General features: G+C 40.8%; 1 protein-coding gene across 2 annotated transcripts in view; it reads right to left on the minus strand.

Annotated features, from left to right (window-relative positions):
* ATP2C1 (ATPase secretory pathway Ca2+ transporting 1) overlaps positions 1-22,057 on the minus strand; it is a 143,642-nt gene that overhangs the window by 121,143 nt on the left and 442 nt on the right. Inside the window, exon 1 of one of the 2 annotated variants that reach the window (XM_007505110.3) lies at positions 13,177-13,593. The exons of the other annotated variant lie outside the window; for it this stretch is intronic. Coding sequence (XP_007505172.1) covers positions 13,177-13,284 — 108 coding nt within the window. The 5' untranslated portion in view covers positions 13,285-13,593. Of the gene's footprint in view, positions 1-13,176; positions 13,594-22,057 lie in introns of those variants that run through there. 2 annotated transcript variants of the gene reach the window in all.

The raw sequence follows: 22,057 nt of genomic DNA on the forward strand, positions 1-22,057 counted from the left end.
GTATGACCCTGGTCAAGTCACTTAACCCTGTTGTCCTCAGTTTCCTCATCTGCAAAATGAGCTGGAGAAGGAAACGTCCAACTACTTCAGATCTTTGCCAAGGAAACCCCAAATGGGGTCACAAAGAGTCAGACACAACTAATTGACAAAACAAAATTTATGATTCATTGCTTAGAGGAATCCTTGAAAAAGTTCTCTTTGCCCTGGCAAGTCATAAAAATGAATCAACAAATGTTTGCCTCTGAAGCCCAGCCTTAGATTGCACAGCAGTTTTCAATTTGCCAATTTAGGAGACAAAGTAAATGTTTAAACTGAGAAAGGCAAACACTTGTAAGATAAACCTCCTTTGGCCCTTCCTAACTTCTTTCTGGACTATTCAGAAATGGATAAGAAGCCCATGTTCATACAAAGAACAATCAAAAGCTATTGGTAATCAATTGAAAGTTTGCTCCAAATCAGCAAATGCAAATAAGAGATTCTATGAAGCCTCAAAGATAAAGATTACAAGCAATATAAATGATCAGTGTCAGAGGGGCTGTTGTGCCCTACTGGGGGGACTAAGAACTGTTTCATGAAATTAGTAATTATGCTGAGAACATGACTAAAATAATCTATATGCTTTTTTTTAGGTGCTTACTGTCTGTCTTAGAATCAATACTAATAATCGGTTCCAAGGCAGAAGAGCAGTAAGGACTTACCCAGGGTCACACAATCAGATTTCCCATCTCTAGGCTTGGCTCTCTATCTCCTAGGCCACCTTTATACTCTTTTGACCTAGAAGTCCTACTGCTATATAATTTCATAGTCACATCCATACCACCTCCCCCTCACCCCCAATAAGCCAAGAACTGGAAACAAAGTACTCTTCTATTATGGAATGACTTAATAAAGAGTGATAATAATGTGATGGAATAGAATATGAAGAATACAGGGAAACATTGGAAGATTCATCTGACCCATTCAGAGCAAAATGAATAGAACCAGGAAAAGAGTATATACTGCAACAAACTTGGTGATGCAGTAAATAGAACATTGAGTCTAGAGTTAGATAAGTTAAATCCTGTCTCAAATTCTTAGTAACTGTGTGATCCTGGACAAGTCACTTAACCTCTGACTGCCTCAGTTTCCTCAACTGGAAATGGGGATAATAATAGCACCTATCTCCCAGGGTTGTTGCAAGGCCCAAATGAGATAATAATCATTAAAGTACTTAGCACAGTATCTGGCATGCACATAGTTCTTTCATTTTCTCTTTCTTTTTCTTTCTTCCTTCCTTTCTTCCTTCCTTCCTTTCTTTCTCTTCCTTCCTTCCTTTCTCTTCCTTTCTTCCTTTCTCTTCCTTTCTTCCTTTCTCTTCCTTTCTTCCTTTCTTCCTTCCTTCCTTTCTCTTTCTTTCTTCCTTCCTTCCTTTCTTTCTTCCTTTCTCTTTCTTTCTTTCTTCCTTCCTTCCTTTCTCTTCCTTCCTTCCTTTCTCTTTCTTTCTTCCTTCCTTTCTCTTTCTTTCTTCCTTCCTTCCTTTCTCTTTCTTTCTTCCTTCCTTCCTTCCTTTCTCTTTCTTTCTTCCTTCCTTCCTTCCTTTCTCTTTCTTTCTTCCTTCCTTCCTTCCTTTCTCTTTCTTTCTTCCTTCCTTCCTTCCTTTCTCTTTCTTTCTTCCTTCCTTCCTTCCTTTCTCTTTCTTTCTTCCTTCCTTCCTTCCTTTCTCTTTCTTTCTTCCTTCCTTCCTTCCTTCCTTTCTCTTTCTTTCTTTCTTCCTTCCTTCCTTCCTTTCTCTTTCTTTCTTTCTTCCTTCCTTCCTTTCTCTTTCTTTCTTTCTTCCTTCCTTCCTTTCTCTTTCTTTCTTTCTTCCTTCCTTCCTTTCTCTTTCTTTCTTTCTTCCTTCCTTCCTTTCTCTTTCTTTCTTTCTTCCTTCCTTCCTTTCTCTTTCTTTCTTTCTTCCTTCCTTCCTTTCTCTTTCTTTCTTTCTTCCTTCCTTCCTTTCTCTTTCTTTCTTTCTTTCTTCCTTCCTTCCTTTCTCTTTCTTTCTTTCTTTCTTCCTTCCTTCCTTTCTCTTTCTTTCTTTCTTCCTTCCTTCCTTTCTCTTTCTTTCTTTCTTCCTTCCTTTCTCTTTCTTTCTTTCTTCCTTCCTTCCTTCCTTCCTTTCTCTTTATTTCTTCCTTCCTTCCTTTCTCTTCCTTTATTTCTTCCTTCCTTCCTTTCTCTTCCTTTCTTTCTTTCTTCCTTCCTTTCTCTTCCTTTCTTTCTTTCTTCCTTCCTTCCTTTCTCTTCCTTTCTTTCTTTCTTCCTTCCTTTCTCTTCCTTTCTTTCTTTCTTCCTTCCTTCCTTTCTCTTCCTTTCTTTCTTTCTTCCTTCCTTCCTTTCTCTTCCTTTCTTTCTTTCTTCCTTCCTTCCTTCCTTTCTCTTCCTTTCTTTCTTTCTTTCTTCCTTCCTTTCTCTTCCTTTCTTTCTTTCTTCCTTCCTTCCTTTCTCTTTCTTTCTTCCTTCCTTCCTTTCTCTTTCTTTCTTCCTTCCTTCCTTTCTCTTTCTTTCTTCCTTCCTTCCTTTCTCTTTCTTTCTTCCTTCCTTCCTTCCTTTCTCTTTCTTTCTTCCTTCCTTCCTTCCTTTCTCTTTCTTTCTTCCTTCCTTCCTTCCTTTCTCTTTCTTTCTTCCTTCCTTCCTTCCTTTCTCTTTCTTTCTTCCTTCCTTCCTTCCTTTCTCTTTCTTTCTTCCTTCCTTCCTTCCTTTCTCTTTCTTTCTTTCTTCCTTCCTTCCTTTCTCTTTCTTTCTTTCTTCCTTCCTTTCTCTTTCTTTCTTTCTTCCTTCCTTCCTTTCTCTTTCTTTCTTTCTTTCTTTCTTCCTTCCTTTCTCTTTCTTTCTTTCTTTCTTCCTTCCTTTCTCTTTCTTTCTTTCTTCCTTCCTTCCTTTCTCTTTCTTTCTTTCTTCCTTCCTTCCTTTCTCTTCCTTCCTTCCTTTCTTTCCCTTTCTTCCTTCCTTTCTCTTCCTTCCTTTCTCTTCCTTCCTTCCTTTCTTTCCCTTTCTTCCTTCCTTTCTCTTTCTTTCTTCCTTCCTTCCTTCTTTTCCCTTCCTTCCTTCCTTCCTTCCTTCTTTTCCCTTCCTTCCTTCCTTCCTTCCTTCCTTCCTTCCTTCCTTCCTTCCTTCCTTCCTTCCTTCTCTTTCTCAAAGAAGGTCAAATGACTCGCCCAGTTTCACAAAACTAGGAAGTATCTAAGGCCATGTTTGAACCCAGGTTCTTCTGACTCCAGGCCTGACTCTATCCACTGAGCCATCTAGCAATTCTGACATAGTGTTTTGTTCAGTTGCTTCAGTCCTGTCTAACTTTTGTGACTCCTTTTAAGGCTTTCTGGCAAAGATACAAGGCTGGTCTGCCGTTTCCTTCCCCAGCTCATTTTACAAATGAGAAACTGAGGCAAATAAAGTTTACTGACTTGCCCAGAATTACACAGCTTGTAAGTGTCAGAGGCTGGATTTGATTTATGAAGATGGCTCTTCCTGACTTCAGGCCCAGCACTCTATCTTCTGAGCCACCTAGCTGTTCCTACACATAATAAGTACTATATAAATGTTAGCTATTATTGTATTAGAGGAAATAAAAATAAAACAATACTGTACAGTGATAATGCTTAAGTTCAGGGAAAAAAAAGTGAAGAAAATGTATCACCTTCCCTTTACTGGGGACCAGAAGTATTATGGTTGTGGAATTCTGCATATCAGAAGTGGTTAATTTTAATGAACTGACATAATAAAGCAAACCTCCCCAGCCACACCCCTTTCTTTGTTTATCTTTGGTATAAAGGAAGGATCTCCTTCCTTTTGGGGGGAAAGAAGGAATCCTTAAAAAACGAACGGACCATCAAATTAAAGGGATCAGCAACAAAAAGAAAGACTATCTCTGAGAGCCCACAGGTTGAGGCTGAGGATGATGAGGAAAAGAGGAAAGCCTGCACTTTCAACACTAAAATCAAGGTAAGTAAAATCTATAATCACTGGGAACCTTCTGGGAGGTCCAGCACTGTTTGCCCAAGGAATGTAAATATCAACTTCCTTTTCTAATGGGTTTTTAACAAAGAAAGGATTCCAGGCAAGTTTCCATTTGAGGGGCGCTCTTTGTGTCTAAAGGAGGGTATTCCAAGTACTCAGACATCTTTGTCTTACCTGAAAGCTTTCCATAGTTATGGTACAAGAATAAGAAACAGAAGCATTTGAGTTTTCTATGAAGTGCCAGCTCTGTGGAATGAGCTAAGGGTCATGGATGATTGAGTGTAAACTTATGGAGGACAGAGATAAGTACATAAATGAGGACAAAGGTGAATACAAAGGAAAAAATTGAAGAAAGTGCTCTAAAACATTTAAAGAGGAAGATATCACTACTTTTTTGTTGGGGTAGAAGGGAGAAGAATTTAAAAAAAGAGAAAGCCTGACCTGGAGTCAAGAAAACCTGGGTTCAAATCCTGCCTCAAACATTTAATAGCTGCATGACTCTAGACCAGTTTCCTCATCTGTAAAATGGGGGTAATAATAGCACATACCCCCTCCCTAATGTTGTTGTGAGAATAAAATGAAATAGTATTAGTAAAGAGTTTTGTAAAATTGAAGGCACTGAAAGATTGCAGAAGGAAGAATCCCAAGTCCAGGTGTGTCAGAAAGCATAAGCAAAGGGATGACTGGATGGATGTGACTGTGACTGGAGAGCATGGAATGAGAAGACGGGATGCTGAATGGTCCATTCTGGCTAGAATATTGATTATGGCAAGGGGAGTAGCATGAATAAGGCTGGAAGGGAAGATTGGACCAAGATTGTAGAAGGCCTTAGAACTCAAGATCACATTTCTAATGGATTCTGGAGCTTCCACATAAGCATGGGCTAGTTAGAGTTTGGGTGGATTCCAGTATCAGCAGGATTCAGTAGCATTGTGTAAAGCCAAAAGACACACACACAGGCCAGAGAAGGGAGCTTGATAACCAACCGTGCTCATGTACTCTGCCTTGGTTAGACTGTTGTGGGGTGCAGAGGTGAACCCCCAGGGTTCAGGAAGGATACCTTTTGCAAGAATGCCAGACTCCAAAACTTAGCTTAAAAATAAAAAGGAGAAATTTATTAATTTAGAAAGTAATGTTGAGAATGGCCAGGAGGATAGTAGAGGTGGAACAGCAAGATGGAAGGCTGCTCCCAGAATCCATCATTGCTGGGAATTTTATACAACAGTGAGGACGTGATGCTGTGTCACAGTGAAGACATGTAAGGCATTTAGTGGTGGAGGGTTTGGTCATCTGATTGGAGTCTACCTGAAGATCCTCCTAGTTTAGGGGACAGATGGATAGCTGAGATACAGTCCAATGGTATCCAGATATAGCCTGGAGGTACATCTCTATGTCTGTCTGGCTCAGATCTAAAGGACAGCCCAAGGATGATGATAATAATCTCTCAGGGTCTTATAGAAGTTATCAGATGTTCTTGGGCTAGGAGTCACAAGGTCAGAAGGGAACAAAGGGATCTCCCTGCTTACAGTTTGCCTGAGTTTGGGGTACGATGCCCATGTCAAGACCTGTATGTATTATTTACATTCTTGGATGCCACATTTTAGGAGAACTTTGACGAGCTAGAAGTAGAAGTAGATAAACTTGACTTTTCTTGTTTAGTCATTGCAGTATGACTTAGTAACCACATTTGAAATTTTCTTGGTAAAAAAACTGGAGTGATTTGCCATTTCCTTCTCTAGCTCATTTGAAAGTTGAGGAAATCTGGACAAATTGGGTGAAGTAACTTGCCCAGGGGCAGCTATGTGGCTCAGTGGATAGGGAGCCAGGTGTGGAGATGGAGCAGCTTGGGTTCTAATCTGGTCGCAGACACTTGCTAGCTGTGTGACACTGGGCAAGTCACGTAACCCCAAATGCCCAGCCCTTATCCCTCTACTGTCTTAGAACTGATGCTTAGCATTACTTCTAAGAGAGAAAGTAAGGGTTTGGTTTTGTTTTACAGGACTTCCCCAGAGTCGAGCAGCTATGAAGTACCTGAGGTTGGATTTGAACTCATGAAAATGAGTCTTCCTGACTTCAAACCTGACTCTATCCACTGTGCCACCTAGCTGCCTGATGAAGTTGGTTAGGGGATTAGCACCACATAGAGATTTAGTTAAAGGAATTGGGAATGTCGAATCTAGAGAAGATCTAGGGGAGAAAATGAGAACATAGCAAAGAAGACTTCTACTTAATAGAAGAGAAAATGTGCAAATAATTAGAGCTCTTAAAAATTGAATAGGTTTGCTCGAAGCAGAGAGCAACCAGTCTTTGAAGGTCTACTAATTAGGCTCCTCTAGTCTCCCACTAATGCATCTTAAGTATTGCTCCAGTCATTCTCCTTAAACTCAGATCTGACACTTAAAGCCCTATTCCACCTGACCCCAACTAATCATTCCAGCTTCATTGGACATTACACTTCTCTGTCTGTCTCTCTGTCTGTCTGTCTGTCTGTCTCTCTCTCTTTTCTCTCTCTCTCTTTTCTCTCTCTCTCTCTCTCTCTCTCTCTCTCTCTCTCTCTCTTTTCTCTCTCTCTCTCTCTCTCTCTCTCTCTTTCTCTCTTTCTCTCTCTCTGTCTCTCTCTCCCTCTTCTCTCTCTCCCTCTCTCTTTCTCTCTCTCTGTCTCTCTTTCTCCCTCTCCCTCTCTCTGTCTCTCCCTCTCTTTCTCTCTCTCCCTCTTCTCTCTCTCTTTCTCTTTCTCTCCTTCTCTCTCTTTCTCTCTAAGATCATAATGAACATACAAGTTCTAACTGAAGTCATGGAAGCAGATGTGATGATCAAGGAGACAGCAATTAGAAGAGCATTAGGAAATGTATGAAGAAAAGAATGAGGCATTGGCTAAGACAGAGCTAGGAGCAATGGATGGAAGTCACAGAGGCACATTTAGACCTGTTATCAGGAAAAGCTTCCCAACAATTACAGGCTGCCCCAATTAAAGGACTGCCCCCAAAGGTGGTGGATTCCTGCTCCTCAGAACAGGTATGGTACAATGGGTAGGGATTCCTTTTGTGTCTAAATCCAACCCTAGATGATTGCTGGAGTCACTTCTAACTCTCAAATCTGTGATTCTCTGAAGGAATAGAAAGACAGGAAGACTATCATGAGTGTCTGGCCTTGGAAACCAAGGAAAGAAGGATCAAGGGAGTCAGTTGAACCAGCTAGTTATAAGATAGATTTCCTCCTACTTTGTTTCATGTCTCACATCAGCCAAAGATCCAATGTCACCTTGTTGTCCTTGCTGCGAGGCTATGTTGCCAAGGGCAGCTTCTCTTGAGAAGGACCTAAAGCTTTTGTTGTTTTTTGTCTGCTTCCAACGTTTTTATTCTGGGTCACAATTATTTCATCTTCAGTGCAGGTGACCCCTCCCCAGCAATAAAAACAAAGGGCCTCCACAGGGCTCCCCATGTGCTCTGGTTTCCAGTGGTGAAGGGAGGGCCAATCAGGCTGGAAGGGGTGTGGGGGGGCCTTGAAGACTGGCTGAGGAAGACTGAAAAAGGGGAGAGGGCCACAGAGAGGTGGTCACAGTCAGAGCTTTACAGTTTTGCAGGCAGCCCACTGCTTGGGCACATTCCTGTGGGCTGCTGAGTGCTGGCAATGTAGTAATTGGGGCTGGGGATGGGAAGACAGACTAAAAGTGCATCTTGGGAAAATAGATAAAACATCCAAAAAGACATTAAAATTTCTCAGCACTTCCATGTATCAGTGACCATGGAAATATAGTCAGTGAGTCATTAAGTATTAATTAAGCCCTTACCAGTCTAAGCAATGGGGATAAGATTATCCCTGCCCTCAAGAAGCTCCTAGTTTGATAGGGGAAATCATGCAATATACAGTTGGCATTCACCCTTTAACAGAGGATTTTAAAACTCTTTAGTATAAATCAAATTCTGTAGATTATTAGATTATTTTTTAAACCCTTACCTTCTGTATTAGAATCAATATTATGTATTGGCTCCAAGGCAGAAGAGCGGTAAGGGCTAGGCATTGGGGGTTAAGTGAGACTTGCCCAGGGTCATACAGTTAGAAAGTGTCTGAGACCAGATTTGAACCCAGAACTTTCCATCTCTGGGCCTGGCTTTCTATCCACTGAACCACCCATCTATCCCCTACTAGATTATTGTTTATTAGACTATTAATTAAACATTAAGGACTGGAGGAATTCCATGTGAACTGGAATGACCTCCAGGAAGTGATGCAGAATGAGAGGAGCAGAACCAGGAGAACATCGTACACAGAGACGGATACACTGTGGTACAATCAAATGTAATGGACTTCTCCATTAGTGGCGGTGCAATGATCCTGAACAACTCAGAGGGATCTATGAGAAAGAACGCTATCCACATCCAGAGGAAAAACTGTGGAAATAGAAATGCGGAAGAAAAACAACTGCTTGAGGGCAATATGATTGGGGATATAGACACTAAAGGAACATCCTAGTGCAATCAACAGCATGGAAATAGGTTCTGATCAAGGACACGTGTAATACCCAGCTACGGGAGGGGGTTGGGGGAAGGGAGGAAAAGAACATGATTTTTGTAACCAAGGAATAATGTTCTAAATTGACTAATTAGATAAAATATTTTTAAAAAAATAAACATTAACAGTGTAAGCTCCTTGAGAGCAGGGCTCATTTTCATTTTCCTTTGTATTCCCCAGTCCTTAGCACCTGGTAGGAAGGCACTTGTTAAATTTTATTCTCTTGGTTAACTTTCTGTTTGGTGTGTTGTTATTTCTTTCTTCTCCATAAGACAAGACACTGTAGCAACATGAGCTCAGAAGAGAGCAGATGATGCTTATTTTAGTGCTAAATTCTAAACATCAAAGTTGGACATATAAAAATCTCCCCTAATTAAATGAGTACCAAGCCTGTTTCTAACTCCTTCAGTGAGGCAGCTGCTGGCTCAGTGGATAGACCTAGAGTCAGGAAGCCCAAGTTCAAATCTAGCCTCAGACACTCACTAGCTGGGTCACTCTAGGCAAGACACTCTGCCTGCCTCTGTTTCCTCACCTAGAAAATGGGGATAATGATGATACCTACCTTCCAAGATTCACAGGACATAAATGTTTGTTCCTTTTTCTTCCCACTTTCAGAGTCTGAGATCTCATTGTCTCAATCATCTACCTCTTGGCATTGCTTCTAGACAAAGAGCCCAAAAGCCCATCAGAGCATTATGTCAGTTAATACATCAATCACAGATTTTGTGCAAGTTATCAAACACAACTCAAGAATGTTATGTAAAGTCACTGAAAGTTGCTGAGGGTCTTTTATTGGGTCCACAGCCCCGTTTTTTGGTCTTTCTTCCAAAGCAGGAAGTAGTGCTAATCCCACCAGCAAATATTTCAGTGTGTCTTGTCATTTATTCAATGGATAGTAGAAGTGGAGCAGCTGGATGGCTCAGTGGCTAGAGCACCAAACCTGCAGACAGAAGGTCCTGGAAGACTGACCATGTAATTGAGACTTTTTAAACTTCTCTTCAATCATGAACAAACATTTCTCCTAGGTGCTATACAATTTTAGGAATAGCCTTTGATTGTATCCTGACCCCAGACACTTTGGTTCTTAATCCTGAACCTAATTTAAAAAATGCTGGGGTAGCTAAGTGACTCAATGGATAGAAAACCAGATTTATAGTAGGAAGGTCTTGGGTTCAAATTTGACCTGAGACACATCCTAGCTGTATAATTCTAGGAAAGTCACTTATCCACCATTGCCTAGCCCTTATTACTCCTTTGCCTTGAAAAAATACACAGTAGAACCCTGTTTGCCTTAGTTTCTTCATCTGTAAAATGAGCTAGAGAAGGAAATGGCAAAACACTCCAGGATATTCACCAAGGGAACGCCAAATGGGGTCACAAAGAGTTGAACAGGACTGAAACCCAGCTAAACAACCATGTACCAGGCACTGTGCTGAAGTACTTTGCCAGTATGATCTCATTTTATCCTCATAACAACTCTGTGAGGCAAGTTCTATTATTTCCCCCATTTTGTAGTTGAGGAAACTGAAGCAGAAAGAGGTTAAGTGATCTGCCCAGGATCACACAGCTTTATTCAGTTCATCCCCTAGCAGATTCTAGTACAACACATAAAAGCAATGTCTGTAGATACTTTCCTTATAACATATTTGAGTGAGTATTTTTACTTTCCATCTTATAATCAGTACTAAACATTGATCCCAGGGCAGAAGAGTGGTAAAGGCTAGGCCATGGAGGATAAGTGACTTGTCCAGGGTCAAACACTTAAGAGGTATCTGAGGCCAGATTTGAACCCAAGATCTCCCATCTTTAAGCCTGGCTCTCTATTCACTGATTCACTTAGCTGCTTCTCAGCATGTATTTCTTAAGTACACTGGTGAAAAGCTACATACACATGCCTAATCTGAGGACCAACCTAGTGATATCTGAAGCTGTTAATCACTAGGTGGACCATAGAATGACTTCTTTTCACTATAATAATTCATCACTGACCATATATGAGATTATTAAGGGAATTATAAGTGTTAGGAGAGGGGGCAGCTGAGTAGCTCAGTAGATTGAGAGCCAGGCCTAGACATGGGAGGTCCTGGGTTCAAATCTGGCCTCAGACACTTCCCAACTGTGTGACCCTGGGCAAGTCACTTGACCCCCCCATTGCCTAGTCTTTAACACTCTTCTGCCTTGGAACCAATACAGAGTATTGATTCCAAGATGGAAGGTGAAGGTTTAAGAAAGAAAATGTTAGGAGACAGAATTCCCAAACTGAGAAAGTTATACATCCTAGAAATCTCATCTTAAAATAATGAAAATTTGCTTAACATTTTTTAAAAAGTCACACAAGAAGTGCTCCTATGTGCTTTTCACATCCTGGGCTTGACTTACCCATTAAATAAGATCCTCAGAAAGAAGGCAACAATGCTCTTTCACTTCCTTTGTAATTTCCCAAAGCATTTGATACAGATTAGCCACGAGCTGATCAGTGTATGAAATTTTTTTCTTTTTTTTTTTAAACCCTTACGTTCTGTCTTAGGATCAATACTGAGTGTCAGTTCCATGGCGGTGGAGTGATCAGGGCTAGGCAATTGGGGTTAAAAGACTTGTCCAGGGTTACACAGCTGGGAAGTGCCTGGAGTCAGATTTGAACCTAGTACCTCCTGACTCCAGGTCTGGTGCTCTTTCCACTGAGCCATCTAGCTGCCCAATGTATGAAATTCTTAAGCTAAGGACTGAGTTTTGCTGATTCATAGAAGAATGGACAAGAAGAAGTCATCCAGATGGACGATTCCATTATTGTGGGCTTTGAGGCACCACCCATCTTGCTATTCTCTCTCTCTCTCTCTCTCTCTCTCTCTCTCTCTCACACACACACACACACACACACACACACACACACACTCTCACACTCATTTTTTCAGGCTGGCCTTGTTTCTAGGATGATTACATAGCGTTTCCATATTTTAGTTCCTTTAAGAAAGGATGTGCTGAGATTTGGAAATGGAGAAGGGTCTAGTTTTTTGAAATCCATTTCTTCAAGTGGTGAACCAAGTCTTTTCTTTGCCATTCCAGGTAATTCTTTTTTTTTTTTAAACCCTTACCTTCCATCTTGGAGTCAATACTGTATATTGGCTCCAAGGCAGAAGAGTGGTAAGGGCTAGGCAATGGGGGTCAAGTGACCTGTCCAGGGTCACATAGCTGGGAAGTGTCTGAGGCCAGATTTGAACCTAGGACCTCCCATCTCTAGACCTGGCTCTCAATCCACTGAGCTACCCAGCTGCCCCCCATTCCAGGTAATTCTTGCTAGTGTAGAGATGTGAAAAAGGAATGGCATGAAAGCCACATCCTCTCAAACAGGAAGAATGGTTTTTATCTTCCGTATAATCGATGCCAGCATTTTTTGGTGCAACACCTCATTAGAGAAGATGTATTTTCTGTCTCTTGACCTTTCCTTTTGTTAGTATTCTGTGATATTCACACACTGTATTTTTAAAAAGGGCAAATAAAGGAACATTCAAAATCAACACAATAGGAGATTTTGCAGGCCTTATTACAAGTATTACAGCTTATGGACCCACTTAGTGAACACATTAAAAAAAAAAAACCCTCAAGTTGGATGCAGTGAATAGCAAAGCTATCAACTTCTTTCCCAAGTTCTATTCTAGACTTATCTACTCATTTGAATGAATCAGATACCATCATTTATTCCAGCTATTTAGTGTGATGCGTACAAGCAATTTCTACTCATACCTTTTCCTTCTATTCAAATTCAACTAGTATTTCTGAAGGTCCCACTATGTTTCAAGGACTCTGATTTCATTGAGCAACACAGTAAATTTATGATTTGAAATTAAGTAACTATCTACTTCTATAATTATTTAAAAAGATCTTGTGATACTGTAAAGTTCTATAGTCCGTCTTCAGAAAGAGACAAGGGTTAGCTAGTTTTTCTAGGACAAAAAGGCTGTTTCTGTAAATGCCTAGCTAGTCTCAAAGAAAGGCAAACAATTATTTCTGATTGGTCTTTGGAGGTCATTGACCAGTTTGAAGCTTTTCTCCATCTCCACACATTATCATCCAATCTGGGTCTTTTACTAGCAGTGTGACCCTGGACAAGTCATTATCTCAGCTTTCTCATTTATAAAGAGCTCGGCAAAGAAACGGCAAACTACTCTAGAATCTTTGCCAAGAAAACTCCCCCAAAAGGTCTCACAAAGAGTTAGACACAACTGAAAATGACTAAGCAACAATCTGAGTGTTTGCTATTAAGACAGTATTATTTATGCATACACAGTCACTTCTAAAACTGAAAATGGTACAGGTAAATTGTTGACGTATTGAGGGCACTAAATAGCAGGCTAGCGAAGAAACTAAAGTCGAACTGACTGAAAACTAGTGAAGAACACACAGCACATTCCACTTGGAGCCCAAGAAAAGCTTCTTTGGCCAATTCCCAATTTCCAACCTAAACTCATTGCATCCATCTTTTAGGTTCCAAGTGTTTCAATCTGAGTAACTCCTTATGGCTTGGTAATTCTGATCCAAAAAATCTCTGCTCCCAGGCAAAGACGATCCTGATCCAATAAAATCATAGAGCTTCAATGAGTGTACTACCGCTTCATCCAAACAACCCTCATATAGAAATCGAGTTCACTAACAAAAGGGCCAGTTAGCTTTTAAGATAATGGAAAAACATACCTTTTCTTCAGTTCTCTGATTTCCCACCACTGATAATTTTTTCCTAATTGCATGTAAAGGATACTTTACAAAACTGGCAAAGCGAGACTGTTGCAGTCGATTTTCCATTGTGGTCGAAGCAAGAGGATTCGTGATCAGTGCCCTGTTGTTTTAACTACCGCCTTTTCAGGACTGGCAAAGTTTCCCAGAAGCAAGTTCAGATACCAAAGGCACACTCAGTGACTCCTCGACCTCCTTGCACACAACTGTACGGTTCCCCAGATTGGCCACATCCCTTTCAGTAATGGTGCTGCTGGAGCCCGAAGAGGAAATACAACGTCTACAAGTGACCAGCGTTGAAATACTGTCAGAACAACAAGAGCTGGGAGAAACTGACAGCATGTGGACTTGCCAGCAGCTGATCTGACAGTCCTATTTCTAGCAAGAGCATTCTGTTACAAGCTATATTAATGTTAGATAGATGATGGCTTTCCACGCCCACAGGCTCCCATGAGGTTTAATCTTAATTCCTTTGACAGCTTTTCCAGCTCTTAGGAAGACAAGAGACCTACTTTCTCCCCTCCCCCCTTCTGGTTTCTCTTAATCTCCAATCTCCACACACACACACTCTCAGTATTTTACCCGGTCTAAAATGTTGATCTAATCTTGAGAACCATTTCAGATAAGTTGTTGTTGTTGTTTTTTTTGAACTCGCTTCATTGTGATCAAGCTGTTCAGAGCCACCACTAAAAGCTATTAGCTTACATAGCTATACATTATGCAATCTGGGCAGTAACCTGATATTGTACATTAATTGAATAATAGCTGCAAACGGATTCTGCTCTGAATTAGAGTTCTCCTCCCTGTGCACATCCTTATCTCAATTCCACAGACTGGATCGGAGAATATTAGATTTCCCCTGGCTTTGTGCTTAGTAGCAGGGAGGGAAAGTATTTCATATTTGGCTTTTGCCCATGATCCCAAGGCAAAGAAGGGTTCGTCCTTTGGGAAAAAAAAATGACACGGTTTTGGCCCTGAAGGAAGAGCTAATGGTTCATAAAAATGTGAAAGTTTAATATCGCAAATACCCCAGATCCCTGGGCCCAATAATAGAGCTGGGTAGATCTGAACAGAGTCCCCGAATAGGCTTTCTTACTCTTTTAATTTAGCAGAAACTGTTTCATTAGTTACTTCTGTGAGAGTACGCCATGGAGATGCATGACAAGACGCTAATAAAAAGTCATTAGGCGTAGCGACCTGCTTTAACAAAGAAACAGAAAATGATTCTTCCTGCCTTATTCCCCCATTAAAGTGAGCAGAGGTGGAGGGGAAGAGCTCCAGGTTCTACACTCTGGCCAGAGGAGCTCTGTATGAAGTCACTGGGGCCTTGCTGGCTCAGGTTCCTACTTTGTGCAAACACATTGAGTGTGCCTAAATGAGTGCTTTGCTGTCTGGGCTCCAACCCATCTGTCAGGATGGCACAGGGCCCACTTACAAGGTGATCTTCCCCTGTCACTGGAGTCTGCCTACCAACCCCAAAAGTCATGTCTAGAACGCCCCTGGTGGCTGGCCTGCTGGTCCCCCTGGGAGCACGCCCTTCCTTAAGAGCTTTCTCTGCCTGTCTTCTTCTCTGTTTCAAACAAACAAACAAACAAACAAACCAGCCAGCCAGCCAGCTCTGATAGAAGAAAAGAGACAAGTTGAGTCTGGGAGAGCACAGGATGCTAAGAGCAAGCTGCATTACTGGTCATTTTCCAGATCCCCATGAGTATATTGCCCAAGCTTTTCGAATAACCCCCCTTCTGAGGGAACACAAGCCCCAGGAGATGAGGGCCAGTAGAGAGAGGCAAAGGTGCATCCGCCAGAGTCCACAGGGATCTGATGAGCTACCTTCTTTTTCCTGTTTTCCGAATCCTAAAACCCTCTGCCGGCATCTCTCCTTATTTTAAGCTTCTGTGTGTCACCCTTTCCAGAACGAGGCAGGCAGATGGACTCTGCCTTATTGTATGATCAAAATCTTTTCCCAGTGGGCAAATACAAAACAGGCTTCATTCAGGTTGGCTTCTATGCTGTCCCTTTCTCTCAATGGAGAAGGGGTGTGGCTTGAAAAGATAAGATAAGGGACAACCAGGTAGGGTTGTCCAAAAGAAAGGACAATCAGGATTGCAAACCAGGCCTAGAGACAGGAGGTCCTGGGTTCAAATTTGGCCTCAGACACTTCCTAGCTGGGGGAAGACCCTGGGCAAGTCACTTAACCCCAGTTGCTTAGCCCTTACTGCTCTTCTGCCTTGAAGTCAATACTTAGTTAGTATTGATTATCTGACAGAAGGGTTTAAGAAAAATGGAAAAGTTAGGGAAAGGAAGATGAGGGAGGGCTAACAAGGCTGAACACAGAACTGGTGAAGTGAAAACCAAGCCTAGCTTACACTCAGTGACTCAATAAATAATATGATCAGATGAGAGATGGCACCAGAAAGGCATTGTTTGCTTTCCAATTTCCCTTTAAGAAACCATCTCTTTCAGGTTCTAGGTATCTGGGTGCTTTTGAGTCCATTTCTGGATTCCTATTTGGGGGCTAGTAATATCTGTGCAAATAAGATTTAAACTATGGAGGACTACTGCAGGTAGGTAAGTAGGTAGTAGTAGTAGTAATCGTATTAGTAGCTGTTAGTATTTATATATCATCTACTATGTATCAGGAACTGGGCTAAATACTCTATAAATCATTATCTTTGATCTTGGCAACAACTCTGCAATGTAGGTACTATTTTTTAAAGTATGTATGTGTGTATCTATCTATCTATCTATAATTAATTATTTTAGAATATTTTTCCACGGTTACATGATTCATGTTCTTTCCCTCTCCTCCCTCCTCCTTCCCGTAGCCAACGAGCAATTCCACTGGGTTTTACATGTGTGTATCACTGATCAAGACCTATTTCCATATTATTAATATTTGCAGGGGGCAGTTGGGTAGCTCAGTGGATTGAGAGCCAGACCTAGAAATGGGAGGTCCTGGCTTCAATTCTGACCTCAGACACTTCCTAGCTGTGTGACCCTGGGCAAGTCACTTAACCCCCATTGCCTAGCCTTTACCACTCTTCTACCTTAGAACCAATACACAGTATTGATTCTAAGACAGAAGGTCAGGGTTTAAAAAAATATATTTGTAATAGAGTGATCATTTAGAGTCTACATCCCCAATCATATCCACATCAAACCATGTGATCAGTCCTGTTTTTCTTCTGCATTTCTACTCTGTGTGGGTACTATTATCATCTCCATTTTACAGATAAGGAAACTGAGACAGAGTATAACTGATAAGCTCAAGGTCACATAGCTAGTAAGTGTCTGAAACCAAAGGACCTTCCAGACTCTAGACCCAGCACTCCACACAACATAATGATTTCAGTATACTGCCTCAAGAACCATTCCCTACCCTCATCCCCCAAAGTAACAACAACAATAATTACAATAACAACTCACATTTATATAGCACTTACTTTGTGCTAAGGGCTTTACAATTGTTATTTCATTTTATCCTTAAAATAATCCTGGGATGTAGGTGCTATTATTATTCCCATTTTATAAATGAAAAAACTGAGACAAATAGGAGTTAAGTGGGTTTCGGAGGTCACAGAGCTGGGAAGTATAGAGCAGAATTTTAACTCAAATCTTCTTGATTCCAGGACAAACACTATCTATTGTGCCTCAGTATACTGCCTTAAGTGGGGCTCTTCCTTCCCTCCAAAACTACACTTTTAGATGTTATCATATAATCTACTATTCTAAAAAATATTCCACTATGTGTTCTTTCCTGAGATCCAATAGTTTAGAAAAGCATCGAGTTCCTAGCTCAAAGGTTTTTCCTTCCAGAGCCTGAAGATCCTATTTGCCTCTCCATTTTTGTTTGACTAGTATGGGAGTGTTCTATCTCTTTCCCTAGATTGGCATTCAGAATACTCAACAGGAAGGAAAGAATTTAAGACCAAGCAAGGATAGAAAATATTTTTAAAAATGTAAAATAAATAATTTTGATTACATTAAATTAAAAAGATTTTGTACAAACAAAACCAATGCAACTAAAATTAGGAGGGAAACAACAAATTGGGAAAAATCTTTATAACAAAAACCTCTGACAGATCTAATTTCTCAAATTTATAAGCAGCTAAATCAATTGTACAGAAAATCAAGCCATTCCCCAATTGATAAATAGGCAAGGGACATGAATAGGCAATTTTCACATAAAGAATCAAAACTATCAATAAGCACATGAAAAAGTATTCTAAATCTCTTATAATTAGAGAAATGCAAATCAAAATAACTCTGAGGTATCACCTCACACCTAGCAGATTGACTAATATGACAGCAAAGGAAAGTAATAAATGTTGGAGGGAGTGTGGCAAAATTGGGGCACTAATACACTGCTGGAGCTGTGAATTGGTCCAACCATTCTGGAGGGCAATTTGGAATTATGCCCAAAGGGTGCTAAAAGACTGCCTGCTCTTTGATCCAGCTATGCCACTGCTAGGTTTGTATCTCAAAGAGATAATAAGAGAAAAGACTTGTACAAAAATATTTGTAGTCTCACTCATTATGATGGCAAAAAAAATTGAAAATGAGGACTGCCCTTCAATTGGGGAATGGGTGAACAAATTGTGGTATCTGTTGGCAATGGAATACGATTGTGCTAAAAGGAATAATGAACTGGAGGAATTCCATGGAGACTGGAATGACCTCCAGGAATTGATACAGAGTGAAAGGAGCAGAACCAGGAGAACATTATATAGAGACTGATATACTGTGGTACAATTGACTGTAAAGGACTTCTCTACTAGCAGCAATGCAGTGATCCAGGATAATTCTGAGGGACTGAGGAGAAAGATGCTATCCACATCCAGAGAAAGAACTGTGGGAGTAGAAACACAGAAGACAAACATTTGCTTGATCACATGGTTCAATGGGGACATGACTGGGGATGCAGACTTTTAACAATCACTTTGTTACAATATTAATAATATGGAAATAGATTTTGAACAATGATACATGTAAAACCTAGTGAAATTGCTCCTTGGCTATGGGAGGAGGGAAGGAGGAGGGAAAGAACATGAATCATGTAACCATAGAAAAATAGTCTAAATTAATTAATTTTAAAAATACTTAACAGCAAACATTTGCACTGCCTTAGCAAGGTTGGTCATTTTACCTGAACCAAGTTTAGGTGATCTCTGTGCAGTTTATACATTTATACTAAACCCTTTTTTTCTGAATGACTTTAAAGGCAAAGTTATAACCTTACATAGCCCCTCCCTGAGCCCCATCTCAAGGGAAAAGGAGAGAGAAGGGGCAGCTGGGTGGCTCAATGGATGGAGAACCAAACCTAAAAATGGGAGGTCAGAGGTTCAAAAGTGGCCTCAGGCACTTCCTCACATGTGACTGGGCAAGTCGCCTAAACCCCATTGCCTAGCTCTTACTGTTCTTCTGCCTTAGAATCAATACCCAGTATTGATTCTTAGACAGAAGGCAAGGGTTAATTTAAAAAGAGAGAGAAAAGGGAAGGGGGGGGGGGCAAGAGAAATAGAGGGAGAGAGAAGAAAAGGGGAGGAAAGAAGGGGAGAGAAGGCAAGAAAGAAGGAGAGGAGCGAGTAGGAGAAAACTAATGCCCAAATAGAGTTAAAAGATCTTTGCCAAATATAATTAAAGCCAGGAAGTAATAATATTTCACCCTCAATTCCTTTTCAATTAGTAGAGAGAAAATGCACAGTTAGGCGGCTGCAGCTCCTCAGCATAGTTTGGGACTAACTAGATCCTCCAATCCAATCCAACAAGAATTGATTAAGGCTCTCCTACTGCCAGGGTAGCCAGCCTGGGGGAGGGTAGAAGCCAGAATGCCCCGGGACCATTAATAAGAAGCTATGATGTTTTATTCAAAATTGCCATCATTACAGTGTGTCCATTATCAACCAACAGGCATTTGAAATCACTTATTTCCTGCTGGGCATTCCGCCAATGGCTGGTCTCAGGACACACACATATCTTTAAGTGTAATATCTGAGGACTCAAAAACTGATGAAGAATGAGAGAGGGAGAGCTGGGAGGACAAGACATACTCTTAACAACACTGTATAAATGAGCCGGGGAAGCTGGAGGAATTCAGATCAATGCAGTGATCATCTATGACTCCAGAGGACCAAGGAGGAAACACCTTCCAGGTCGGAGACCAATTTCAGCTTCAGAACAAGATCAGCATCATTTTTGCATACAGGAACTGAGGGAACTAGCTTTGCTTGACCATACATGCTTGTTACAAGAAATGTATTTTTTCCATTTGAGAGGGAGGACAGGAAAGAGAGAAAATAGAGTTTAAAAATTTTGTGGTGTATGTGTCTGGATATGAAATGATGCCCGAAATTTCAGAGCTCATGGGATTATTTGTTTTCCTTCACCCTTTTACATTGTATGAGAGATCTGCCAAGAAGAGGAAGTAATTTGTGTTTGTGATATAAAGAACAACAAAACACAACAATAAACTTCTTAAACTTCTCAGATGTCTCTGAGTTGTTGCTAAGATATAAAGTAAGGGTTTAAAAAGAAAGACAAAGAAAACACTTTTCAAACCTTCAGATACTGTGTAAGACTAGTTCTTATAATTGTTATATTCCTTGCTAACTCTCTCTGTCTGTCTTTCTCTCCCTCTCCTTCCCTCCCCCCTCTCTGTCTCTGTCTGTCTGTCTGTCTGTCTCTCTCTCTCTCTCTCTGTCTTTCTCTCTGTCTCTCCCTTCCTCCCTCTCCCTCTCTTCCTATACACATACACATACACATGGAAAGGCAACAAATAAGGGGATAACGAGGCAAAAAGTGTTAATATCATTCTTACTCTGGCAAAACAAACCCAAAATGCCCAGATGAACTCCTTAATGCAACTGAAGTCTTTAAATTGGAAAAAGTACTCGACTCCGTCTAATATAGGAGTTCTCACTAAGAAAATTGCTCTTTAGCCCATCCTCAAATCTGGTCCTGAATTAAAGTAAAAGAAAATCTATAAGATATAAGAAGATGAAGTGTTATGGAAAAACTGTCCAAATGCAAAAAGAAAGGGGGGAGGTATTAATAGTCCCCGGAGTCCTTTGGTGGGGGTGACCACCAGAACATTTAGCCTCCCTGAGAGTAGCCAGGCAGGGAGTCTCCTGAGGTCCATACACCAACCCTACAGGCCTGTGGGTTGATTTGGGCTAGTAAATGGCTTCCTGTGGATGCTACCAGCTTTACATTAAGTGAAAAGAAAGGATAGAATTAAGTTTATTCTCTTTGGCAGTCCTGATGGGACAAGTTTTTCTGCCACCAAACCTACAGGTCACGCATTTCTCCGAGTTCAATGGAGGCTTGACCGTCCAAAGTCTGCCTCTAGACACAAAGATTTTCACCATGCCTAGAAGCATTTCAACCTTTGCTTACATCCTGGGAGTTCAGAGTCCACATATACACATTCATATTGCCCAATCAGTATCTCATAGGTTTTGACCCCTTACCTTCCATCTTAGAATCAATACTCGGTATTGGTTCCAAGGCAGAAGAGTGGTAATGGGGGTTAAGTGACTCATCCAGGGTCACCCAGCTAGGAAGATTCTGAGGCTCTCAATCCACTGAGCCACCCAGCTGCCTCCCATCCCATCCTTTTTAAAATAATTCTGAAGTCATTCTCTGTCCCTCCTTCCTTCTTCCTCATAAAATTCTTCTTTACTTCCTTCAGGACATAGTGGAAGCCTTTCTATATCTCTCCAATTGCTGGGGCACTTTCTCCTTTCCCTTCCCTCCCCAACAATCTCAGACTTATTATGTACATATTTTCATGTGTCTCTCTCCCTCCTCTAGGACCGGACTTCCATTTTTCATCATGTCCCAGTGTCAAGGCCCTTAATACATCCTGGTTGGTTGATTTAATTTAATTCTAGATTTCTAGTTGTTTTTTTTTTTTTAAGGATCTTGGTATCCTCAGAATAACCAGATTCTCACTCCAAGGGCAAAATAAGGATTGTGTATTTCTGAGGATTTGAAGCACTTTTTGGAACTTACGAGGTCATAGCATGATTTCTCTAGTGAATGAATAGGCTCTTCACTTGGGGCCCTTGACCACACACACATACATATATATGTTGTTATTATTCAGTCATTTTCAGTTATGTCTGACTTCATGACCCCATTTGGGGTTTTCTTGCAAAGATACTAGATTGGTTTGCTATTTCCTTCTCCAACTTATTTTTTAGTGAGAAAACAGGCAAACAGGATTAAGTCAACCAGCTTCTAAGTGTCTGCGACCAGATTTGAACTCAGATCTTCCTGACTTCAGGCCCGTAGCTCTAGCAGCCTATATATCTATATCTACACATATACCTCTCCCACTTATATGTGTGTGTATCTATATCTATATCTATATATATTTCTGTATTGAGAACTATATTTTACTAGAATTGATTTCCTTTATAATCCTCTATTTTATTTTATGCATAGAGACCAACTATCACAAGGGTCTATGCTGTAAAAAAGATTCTGAAGGCCTGCTCTAGTGGGCTCTGGTGACCAAAGCCCTGCTTTACTGGGGCAAAAGTTTTTAAGAATCCTTATCATCCAGACATTTTAAATTCACTTTCCTTGGAGGAAGGGTTTCCCCAAGCAGATTTCCTATTCTATGCATGAAGCATATCTGCTATCTACCCAGTTCCAGGGCTTATCAGTGTTCAGGTGGGCCTTCTGCCAATTTCTGTTTTCCCACTGATAATGACTGTGAGCTGAGATCAGATTGGTATTGAGCTATTGCTCTCAGCTCTTCTCACCAAGTTACCACTGCACTGTCATCACTCTTTGCTTCCGGGCAATGAACCCATTTGTAATTTTAAGTCCCAGA

This window comes from Monodelphis domestica, chromosome 5, assembly GCF_027887165.1.
Source record: "Monodelphis domestica isolate mMonDom1 chromosome 5, mMonDom1.pri, whole genome shotgun sequence".
Classification (NCBI taxonomy): Eukaryota; Metazoa; Chordata; class Mammalia; order Didelphimorphia; family Didelphidae; genus Monodelphis; species Monodelphis domestica.